Here is a 10944-nt window from a genome sequence, read left to right on the forward strand (position 1 = left end):
AAAAAAACTGAATTGTATTTGTAAATAAGAATTTACAATATCGATGATATAATATAATTAGTTATTTAATTTATGCTCTGACACAATATTATATAATTAGTTATTTAATTTATGCTCTGACATGAGTTATTTTTTTTTAAATATTAAGTATGTAGATTATTTGATGTGTTTTTTATACAAAAAAATTAAAATATACATAAAAAATCTATAGAGATATCTAATTAAATAAATTGATAACATCTATGTAAATAAATAAATAAAAAAACTTTAACAATAACTAAAAAAAATTAAGAAATAAATGTAGATTAAAATATTCAATTATATAAAATGAAATATTTATTTATTTTTTATGCTGAATTTATTTATTTAAATTAAGAAAAAATAAACTTATACCGAAATAATCTTTTAAAATAAAATAATAATTTTATTATAACAAATCACAATAATTGTGTATACAACACCCTATATAGTTTGTTAATGATAAAATTATAATTATAAAACCTGATTTGAGGTTACTGTATCTTTTTAAAAATAATTAAAATGAAATAGTTTTAATAAAAACAAATATTTTCTTTTTAAAAAAAAGTTAATAGGGTAAGGGTTTGACCAGATGAATACCAATTCACAAGTGAACCTGAGCTTTTCAGAGGGTAAGATTGGTTTTTCCCCTCCTGTTCTTCTTCAATTAGAACCGGTTCCGACCGAAAAAAAGCCGAAACAACAAACAAAAAAGAATGGAAAAAGAAAAGAAATGAAAACTAAAGGGGTACGTGGCAATTAAGAAGCACTACAAGTCAAATCGTCCTTAATACTGCTGTGATTGGACCCACCTATCCTTCCCTTTTGTACCGTCCCCTTCTCCTCTCTCCGCTACTTGTTTATTTATTTCCCTACTTTTTTAACGCTTCCTTGTTCCTTCCTTCACCCCCGTATAGCCGTAACCATACAGTGGCAAAGGCACAATCTTTGCTTAAAGATTCATTTTATGATGAGACATGGTGGGCTTAAGTATAGTTCTTGAGGCACAAGAGAGTGGTAGTGTTAACTGCAAAACCCCACAAGTTATCAACAAAGCTACCATGGTGATGATGATGATCAGCAACAAACCTTCTTCCCCTCCTAGTTTTTCTTCTGCAACTTGCTCTTTTCCTTCTTACAGAGACTGTTCTTTTCCAGTCCCTGCTTTTCTTGAACAATGCTTTCTCTGTGGGCAGAAACTCTTGCCTGGAAAAGATATATACATGTACAAGTAAGTGAAGTGTTGTGCTGGATCTCTGTGATATGTTTCTGTTAACCTTCAAGACTTCATCTTTTCTTGTTTTTTGTGCAAAAACCCAGATCTTTGTTATCTCTCTTTCTTTGTTTGTGTGCTAAAAAGTTTTGATTTGGATGTTGGCTAACTATGTTCTTGATTTGCTGTGCATAGAGGGGACAGGGCTTTTTGTAGCGTGGAGTGCAGGTGCAGGCAGATATTTATGGACGAGGAAGAGACAATAAGGAAAGAGAACTGTTCATTCTCTGCAATGAAACCAACTGCTTCTGCTGCTGCTGCTTCTTCTTCCTCCTCCACTAAAAGCACTTCTACAACTCCTGCTTATCGTCACCGCAAAACCACAAGAAACCGGGCGGGTGGTTTTGCTTACTGAGAGGGGGGAAAGGGAGGCCTCGATGGTGCTGTTTTTTTTTCCTTCTAGTATTGCCCTTGTTACTTTTATGTAATGACATATCTATCCTTTTTCGTTTGGGTAAGCTATGAAGCTGACAAGGGTTTTTAATTAACTTTTTAGCCCCCCCACATACCTGTGGGCATGGTTTACAAACCAGGCTTAACCCGGGAATATTCCACGTAAAAAATAGAGTAAATCTTAAAGGATTTTTTTTTATTTTATTTTTAGGAAGATAAGATACTATCTTCTCATGTTTTTTATCCTATATTAAAAAAATATCTTTTTTATTATGAACATATAATATTTATATTATTAGATTTTTAATTGCACTTTAAAAATTTAATAACTTTTAGTGTTTATATAATGAATTTCAATATAAATTGATAAGTAACCAGGAAATATAGTTAGAATAAAACCCCTAATTCCCTCTCCCTAGCTGTATTTAAATATAGTTAATTATAAGAGTGTTGATACTACACAAATATTTTATTTGAAAATAGGTGTAGAATAAGTACTACAAAATGAGAAGCGCATATTAGTGTAGTTGTGGAGGGAATAAGCACTGGGAGGACGCTGTGCACTGATAAGGGAACAATTTTGACGGTGCTAAGGCTAGTAGTGGTGAATCGAGGAGAATATGTACTTTGTGGACAATTTTATGGTAGCCATTGGCAAACCAAAGTTACCATCTAGAACAATGAAGAAAAAGGTTCTCTTATTATAATATTTCTTGCGAGAGCTCCTGTCGTTTTATTTCTATGTGAACATATATGCTTGCATTTTTACTTGGCTTTGTTTGCTTGCAAAAAACGCCAAAAATGTCAAGCTTTGATTGTAAAGCTAAACTTAAAATTATACATTATTTTAAAACCTGGTTTGGCCTGGTGAGTGGATTGACTAGAGAACTGGAACTGAATTAGTCTGAGATGAATAAAAAATTAAAAAACCTAATCGACTTGACTATCAACCCATTTATTTTTTTAATTAAAATATTTTAAGATTGAATTAATCTTTTTAAACTCTCCCACAGTCCAATTTCAAAACTACATATATATATTTCATATTTTTGAAATTTTGTCACAGAAAACTATTAATTGCTGCAGCAAAATTATATTTTTGAAGAAAAAATAGGATACCTTGGTGTTAGGGATATTTTGATCCTTTTTTTTTCAATGATTCATTGATAATAAAAAATTAGCAGAGCTATATGTATCTTTCAACTTTTTTTTCAAACAGTAAATAACTAATTCACCCCTAGGTTTATAACAAATTAAACTATTGGCCAAAGATATTTATATTTTTTTTTAATTCTTTTAGCATACAAGAAAAATATTTTTTTATCATTGGAATAAAAAATGTAAGATATGTCCAGGTGCATTTCCATCATTTTACATCTATTTTTAATTCTAAAAAAATCAAGATTCATGAAGGTTATTTTGATTTTTTTTTTTTATGTTGAGTGAATAATTTTTATAGTAAAAAATTGATAGCACATGTTTTTCACATGTTAATGCACTAGAGGTGCTTCGCTCCTCCTAGCAATCACACCTGTCTTTTCACTATGTCATTGAAAAGATTATCGTGTTCTCTCTCCTCTCAGTGTAATGTGTGATGAGGATAGATGAAAGTTTTTATCGCAAGTGTTTTTGATTTTATCTCTCACTTCTCTAAAAAAAAAAGCAAATGTTGTTTTTTCTTTACTTTCAGTATTTTACTTTCAATCATTGTTTAAGGATAGATGAAAGTTTTTATCGCAAATGTTTTTGATTTTTACCTCTCATTTCTCTAAAAAAAAAGCAAATGTTGTTTTTCTTTGCTTTCAGTATTTTACTTTCAATCATTGTTTTTTTATTTTTATTTTTTATTCTAGGCACTTTTATAAGAGTTTTGCTTATTTTCAATGAATTCTTTTGATTTTAATATCATATATTATATTTTTCAATTCAGTTCTTATTTTTTTGATTTTTTTTGTTGGCCCTTTTGTTAAAGTAGAATTGATTTGCAGTTCCATCTTTTAATTATAGTTTATGGTATATTATTTTTTCTAATTTGGTTCTTATTATTTTAATTTTTTTCTTTTATTAAAGTTATTTTTCTTTTCAATGTAATTCTTCTATCAGTTCTTTTTGGTTTCCCTCCAATGTGTTTTATATTTTGACTTTCATTCTTATTCTTTTACTTATAATTTTTTTATTTTAGATCCTTTTCTTGTAATTGAATTTTTTTCATGTTTCATCCTTCAATGTTTTAATTGTTTATGATTGGGTTTTATATATTTTTTTTATGGTACTTCCAATCTAATGACCTGGTTCACAGGTTTACAATGTTAATATAAGTCAACACTCCTTTTATTTTGCTCAATTTTGTTTTTGATTTTATCATTCATTATTATTTAAAAAAAAAACAAGATTGACTTTATGATTTTATTTTAATTTTTTTTATGTTAAGTTATTCTAATTTATTGATATAGACCATGAATTTTGCTGATTAACTCAGATTGACTCGTCTTTTATTACTCAAATTATATGTTTATCATATAAACTCGAGTTTTTTTTTGTTCCTTTTTGTTAATCCAAATTTGCACTTCTAAGGTTTTCTATCTAAGTTATGGTGATTTTTTTATATATATATAAAAATCTTGTTCTTTTAGTATCATTACCTATTTTTTTTATTTAGTTTAATTAAAATATAACCAACTTATTAAATCTAATTGGACCTATAACCCATGTCATTTGTTTTTTTAAACATGCTTGCAACATTTAGACTATCACCGTCTTTTTCTTACTTTTTTACTCTAATTTTAGATTTTATTTTAATTAATATTTTTTTAACTTATGTTTCAATTAATATCCCTCTTCTAATTTTTTTTCCTTGTGTTAGCCTTTTTTGTATAAATATTTTTTATTTAAAAAATTTATTTTATATGTATTTAATTTTTGAAGATATTATTTTAATTTATCTATAATTATTTAATGTTTTATATAAATAAACTTTATTTTTTTGTATGTTTTATATAAATAAACTTCATTTTTTTATTTATTTAATTAAATGATTTCATAAACTTTTCTACTTACATTAAAAACTTTTTATGTCAAAAAATGTCAAAAAAAAGTCTATATATAATTTTCGACCCCCATTAAAATACTAGTCAAACAGCTATTCTATATATATATATATATAGTACACGCGCGCACACACATGCCAAGTTAGAGAAGAGGGTGGTGGGTGGCAGGCACAAAGTCACTGGATTCTGTCCTCAGACTAGCAAGGTGGGCACGAAGGTATTGATATTGGAATTTAAAAGAATAAGAAAAGGTGTTAGGAATTAGGAACTTGGAATCTTTTATAGTTTCCCATGTGCCCATGCAGTCATGAAAGCTGGAACCCTTGCTTAGCTATGAAGGGCAAGCCATTCATGGAAAGGTGGAAGAGTATTTTATATGGTGCTACATTCCACCACCCTCCCTTGAAAGCGACAGCTGTGCTCTTGCGCCACCCTGTCGATAATCCGATTTTCTCTTTTATCGGTTCCGAGATGCATTCCAGACAAAACTGTATGGTGCTAATCACACCTCTTTCTGGGGATCTTCGACCTTTAATCCATGTAGAGGTGAACAGAGATTACTTAAAAATCTACGCAGTCAAACTCTTCAAAAATACAAACAAAGAGAGATTCATCTTCAGGCAGAGCTTTCGCAGTGACAGCTGAGCTTGTGCATATTCACTTGTTCTTCTCTACACGTGACTTGACCATTTTCTTATTACTTTACAATTTTGAACACGATATCAGGATAAATGGTATTTTAGTTTATATCCAAGTCTTTGAATCAACAGCTTCAACTTCCCTGATGAAAGAAGCTAGTCAAGATAATTCAATGCAGCCAGCATCCGCACGATGAATAACTATGACAAAAGTACTATCCAAAGATAAAAGCAGCAACTCAGTGGACTGAGGGACGGAGATTCATATCCACAGGTTCAAAACCATTTTAAGTGTGATCAAATATACATGTTAGGCACAGGAAATTCTGGCTAGAGTCTTTCCATGCCAGGAAGTTTCAATTAATACATACAAGCACTAGCTATAGCATCATGATCATAAATGCATTATCGGCATAGTTGTGATCTCCGTGACCATCAGGATCAACCAGATTTGAATAGCAAAACAGCTTTCTGGTCCAAATAGAAATAAACAAAGTGGTTCGTCTCATGAGTCACATATGAACCTGTATTTCAGGAACAAAATGAAAACAGAACAGAAGTTACTGAACTTTTTCATGAAACAAGCTACACACAATCCAATTTCCCTCAAAGGATCAAAATGTATCAGTGAGGATGGAAAGCAAGGCATTTTCTTCTTTACCAATTCAGTAAGATAAACTAAAATGAAGCGAGAACAGTTAGCCAACACAGTTTACACAGTCCAATTAAGATGCACCAATCTCAACAAACATGGGATACATATTCTCGAAGCATGATGATGGGACGTCTAATACTACTAGACAGGGGTCACTCTCATGTTTGAGCATCTAACTGCTAATTTTCCTCAGCAAAAGAGATATGAAAGTGGCGGTGTTAGAGCTAGCATAGAAATCTTACACAAATTCTCATTTACGATTTCTGGGAACTCAGAACATGTTCATGAATAGGCAAAGTGCCATTCTCGGTTGTGACCTGGGTGAAATTGAAACCAACAGATGCATTTGTGCACATTTATTTGAAAGAGAGGACAGAGAGCGCGATCCTCTTCCCACCCTGGCCCACAATTAACAATCCCTTTACTTATTTAATTCCCACTTATGCATCATCATTTTTTTTTTCTAACCATGTTTGTTTATAAAAATAAGTATTTTACAACTGAAATTATTAGCTCGAAAAGTGAAATCATTCTAGAAGTTATATTTGGAAAGAATAAGAAGCTGGGCTAGGCTTAAACTCACGTTGGACAACAAGAAAATCAGAACGGATTCAGGCTGATCAGAACATACTGTAACCTGATTTTGAAACTAGGCAACAAACTAGTATATGGAAAGCTATATCCAATCCAGGCAACTAACCAGTAGAGTTTTCTAGTAAAATCCTACTTAAACATTACATTTTTCCACAATCCAACGCCGTTCTTCTTTCTCATATTTATCTATGTATTTGTTAGACAGCACCAAATGATCTGAAATGCAGCCCAACTGGAGGCAGTTTTTAAACCAAAGCAAGTCAAATACCTCTACCAGTTCTTTACTTCTTTCTTTCTTTCTTTCTTCTTCTTCTTCTTCTTTTTTTTTCTCTTTTGCATAAATTGAAACTGTGAGATAGTTTGAGTGTAAGCTGAGATTTGAGTCAATATCCTATTTCTACTAATCCACAAAATATATGACTTTAAATAATCATAATCTTTTTCTGTACACAGAAAAAAGGCATCACTTCAAACAAAAATCTCAAGAATGTCGTTTGAATTTAACATATAATGCCCCTAATGGCATCACTTCAAACAAAAATCTCAAGAACATCGTTTGAATTTAACATATAATGCCCCTAATTGATTAACTACTTTTATTGTTTCTGACACAATTGAGTTCCAGCACAAGGTCTGTTCACTAAGAGGTCCATCATGGATCCTCATACTGTGACAATACAAACACTTTTGCCGCACTACCTCTAAAGTAGTTGATTAACAGCCATCTGAAGCAAAGAAAAGACATTTTCTTTTTCCACCATGTGCATCTCTTGAACATGGATATACCAGTTTCACTCTAACCCCATGTCAGCATGAACTGAACATTGAGATCCATCACATTAAGGATTAAATGTCCTTGTCAAACTATCAACCATGATATATTTGACAGCCAGATGAGCTATACAAACACTTTAATTTGGCTAAATTTTAACAGGCAAAGCCATAGTCCTATTCTCAAGCAAATGAGATGTCCCTCTGACTTTGTGCAAATAACAATGTATATTTACAATCTGTTCTAAATTATGTGCTATGCCTGATTAAAATCTTTAGGGAAGCTAAGGACTACGAAGTTTTACATGAAGAAAATTAAACAGAAAAAAAAAACACGTTACAATAATATAGACTCTTTTCAGATACACCAATATATTAACCTTCATGCAAATGAAATCAAATCACACTATATGCAGTCAAGAATTGCATAAGAAGAAGCTTAAGTGGGCTTCTGAATAGTTTGCTTTGTATTGATTTACTCAATAACACCTCTCAAGAGTTGCTTTTTAATCATGCAACATCTTCAGAGATTGTTTCAAAATTCAATAGCATCTATAGATCATTTGAGCCATTTTATTGAAGGTGTAGGCCATGCCTAGCCAATTACAAATGATCCTAGTCTTGACATTATCAATTTTGCACAAATGTACAACTTACGGACAATGAATTCATAGACATTAAATGGCCATAGTAAGAGCTTAACTGCAGAAGGGGAAATATATGCCACATGAAAGCACTGAGAACATATATTATCACTAGTAAAGTCAGTTGATATCAGCAAAATCCACTCTCCAACCATTAGATCCCCATTGGGATAAGATCACCCAGAAAGATCAAACAAGAACAGCCAGATTCTAAGGCAGGCAACAACCTAGCCATTTAGCAAACTAATTAATTAAGTCTTATCCAGATAATCGAATCCAAACCAGCCTATCACTTCACACAGTCAAAGCCCCAACAACACTTCAAACTGAAAACACAATCGAGTTTTTACTCATCCCTAGTTATCCCTAATATCATCATCACAAGCAAAACCTAAATTAGTACAATTCCTTAATTCCTAACCAAATCAATGGCTCAAATCCAATTACAGCCCACATCTCTTAATAAGCTATCAACACACAATTGAACCATAGCTTATCACATCCCTTTGCAACGCAATTATATTATCACAAATCAACTATGCCGCCTCTATAACAGAAAGAAACAAGTTAATATAGTTTAATCTAAGCCTAGATCTGTCTTCCATATTATTTTAACAACATAATAACATTACCTACCCTGTAATTATTGAACCTGAATATATACCAAAAGCATAGATCTTTAACAAAAACACTCCAAACCCCAAAAAAACCAATGTACTAAACCAATTCTAACAAGAAAAGCAGCCACGAAAATTAAAGAAAGAAAGTGAAAATGGGTTACCGAAATTGCGACCAACAATGCAATGCCAAGTGGGTCCATGCTTCTTATCAAACTCCTTCTTTATATGCTCTGCTACATCCTTCTCTACATTGTTCCTCTCAAATGCCTAAAAATAACAGTTAAAAAAAATTTACCCAGAAAGCAAAATCAAAAACAGAAACAAAATTATCAAGTAGAAACCCAGTTTAAGAAAAAAAGAAATTAAGTGAGAGAAAGAGAGCTAACCGCGATGGCTATATCAACAGCTTCTTTTTGCATGTCATCTTTCATGTCAGCATTCTTGATGATGATCTTTTTTCCGGGAGGGGCTGCTGCAGCCGGTGATGATTTCCGGTAATAAGAGTCGTTTTCGACCTTCACACCTCCGGTGATGCTTCTTTTCATGTCTTCACTGTTCATTTTCTTTGCTTTGTGGTTAAGTTTTAGGGATTTTTTTTATTTTTTTTTTTATAGAGAGGGGAGAGCTTTCTGAAGGAAAAGGGAAGTAGGATGTAGCTGTCTTCTTGTTTTCTGTCGAGTGGAGACACTGAACTCTGAAAGTGAAGTGTGGAATTTATTTGATGATTTTACTTTGGTTTACTGCTAATGTGGTCCCTGTACTTTTTACATTTTCTCAATGTAGTCCTTGTACTACAAGATAATGCAGAATAAGAAAAAGAATATAATAAAGTGGTAAGAACATAGAAAAGGTTAATTTTACAAAGTTAACTTGTAGTACAAAAGGTAAAAGAAGATAATGTGAAACTTGGACGAGCTCATGCAAGAATTAAAGGGATTATAGGCCATGAGGAGAGACCTTGAGGTTGCTCTAATAGCTTCAGAATCCACTTCAAATGAGATGCTCAAGACGAAAATCCTTGTCATTTGGGACATTACTTGGACAAATTTGTTCTCTCTTTCCACCAAAATACTGCAATATCCCATCTTCAAGCACAAGATCTGTGAATAGAAAATGATCAAATCCATGATGATCTCTTGTATTTTATATTTAAATATAAAATGAATCAATGGAGAATTGAGAGGAACACTTGTCACTGTAAAGCAAAGCTTAAAAAAGGGGGGAATATATTAGTAGTAGAGAATATTAGTTAAAAATGAATAATACTTGGCTGGCTGTAATGGAATGTAGTTGTTGTCATGAAATTATAGTTATAAGATGGTGGAATATTAGAAGTATTGCCAACAACTTGAGCAATATAATAAATAGTAGCTATTATACCATTTATGGTGTTCTAAATGACAGAAGTTATGACATGGTAGCTGCTGTTGTGTTGGGAAAACAGGATTAACGTTGGTGGAGATACAACATAATGGATCGGAAAGGAATTGGCTGTAACTTCATTAATTTCCTTACAAAATATCCTCATTGTTCAAATAATACGAGTCAATCAATTTTTACTTGACTAAACTACATCCCACCACGTAAAACTATAGGTCAAAAACTTCCAAACATCATTAAAATAAAATAAAATTCAAAACTGGTTTGCCATCCAAGCCACAGAGGGAGATTTAGTGTTATTAGGATACAAGTAAATCAGAAGCATCTCCCAATGGGATGCATCCCAGAGACATATCACTGTTAGAATTTTTAGATTCATCAACGGATTTTTCCATTGATATTTATATTCTTAGCCTATCGGTAAGAATTTTATTAATGGGCTAACAAATAAAAACACTTTATTAGAAAATTTTTTATCAGTAATTTATAGTTTATTAGTACAATAATTGATAATAATTTTACTGATAATAAAAAATAAAAAAACATAACAACTAAAATTCAAAAATTTGTTTTTATATGAAAAAGATTTCAACAACAATATTCATACAATTATTAAAAACAAAAAAGGTAAAAAAATTTAACAAAACAAAAATAATACAAAAAAAAAACACAAACAAATAGAGAACAAAACTTCTTACCTTAATTTCATTTGAATTTCTATGAGAAGAGACAAAAAAAACAAAATAAAAGAGATAAATGTTAATTAACAAAATAAAAAGGAAAAATGAGAAGAGAAAAGAAGAAGAGAAGAGAAAGACATACCTGTCATGTATAAATCATAGCAGAAAATAAAAGAACTTAAAGAGGAGAGAAGGAGAAAGATAAGAGAGAGAGAAAGAGATGTTGGTGGA

The 10944-nt window shown here is 31.4% G+C and overlaps 2 protein-coding genes across 2 annotated transcripts; one reads left to right on the top strand and one right to left on the bottom strand.

Moving 5' to 3' along the window:
* The first annotated feature begins 871 nt into the window (after positions 1–871).
* On the top strand, positions 872–1779 carry LOC105113371 (uncharacterized). The gene is made up of 2 exons (XM_011009525.1): positions 872–1249; positions 1427–1779. Exons 1-2 carry the CDS (start codon positions 996–998, stop codon positions 1644–1646), a joined length of 474 nt encoding a protein of 157 aa, XP_011007827.1. The 5' UTR covers positions 872–995; the 3' UTR covers positions 1647–1779.
* A 3808-nt stretch (positions 1780–5587) lies between these two features.
* On the bottom strand, positions 5588–9353 carry LOC105113372 (Dynein light chain type 1 family protein). Its single transcript, XM_011009526.1, has 3 exons — positions 9040–9353; positions 8815–8920; positions 5588–5893 (listed from the first exon to the last, which is right to left on the bottom strand). Exons 1-3 carry the CDS (start codon positions 9211–9213, stop codon positions 5811–5813), a joined length of 363 nt encoding a protein of 120 aa, XP_011007828.1. The 5' UTR covers positions 9214–9353; the 3' UTR covers positions 5588–5810.
* Positions 9354–10944: the final 1591 nt, after the last annotated feature.

The sequence above is a fragment of the Populus euphratica genome, unplaced genomic scaffold (assembly GCF_000495115.2).
Source record: "Populus euphratica unplaced genomic scaffold, PopEup_1.0 scaffold415.1, whole genome shotgun sequence".
In the NCBI taxonomy this organism is placed as follows: domain Eukaryota; kingdom Viridiplantae; phylum Streptophyta; class Magnoliopsida; order Malpighiales; family Salicaceae; genus Populus; species Populus euphratica.

Coding starts and splice junctions, on each gene's coding strand:
- LOC105113371 (XM_011009525.1), top strand. CDS start 996: ATGGTGGGCTTAAGTATAGTTCTTGAGGCACAAGAGAGTGGTAGTGTT. Junction 1,250..1,426: donor AAAGATATATACATGTACAA/GTAAGTGAAGTG, acceptor TGCTGTGCATAG/AGGGGACAGGGCTTTTTGTA.
- LOC105113372 (XM_011009526.1), bottom strand. CDS start 9,213: ATGAACAGTGAAGACATGAAAAGAAGCATCACCGGAGGTGTGAAGGTC. Junction 8,921..9,039: donor CTGTTGATATAGCCATCGCG/GTTAGCTCTCTT, acceptor TGTTATTTTTAG/GCATTTGAGAGGAACAATGT. Junction 5,894..8,814: donor CATTGTTGGTCGCAATTTCG/GTAACCCATTTT, acceptor CCTGAAATACAG/GTTCATATGTGACTCATGAG.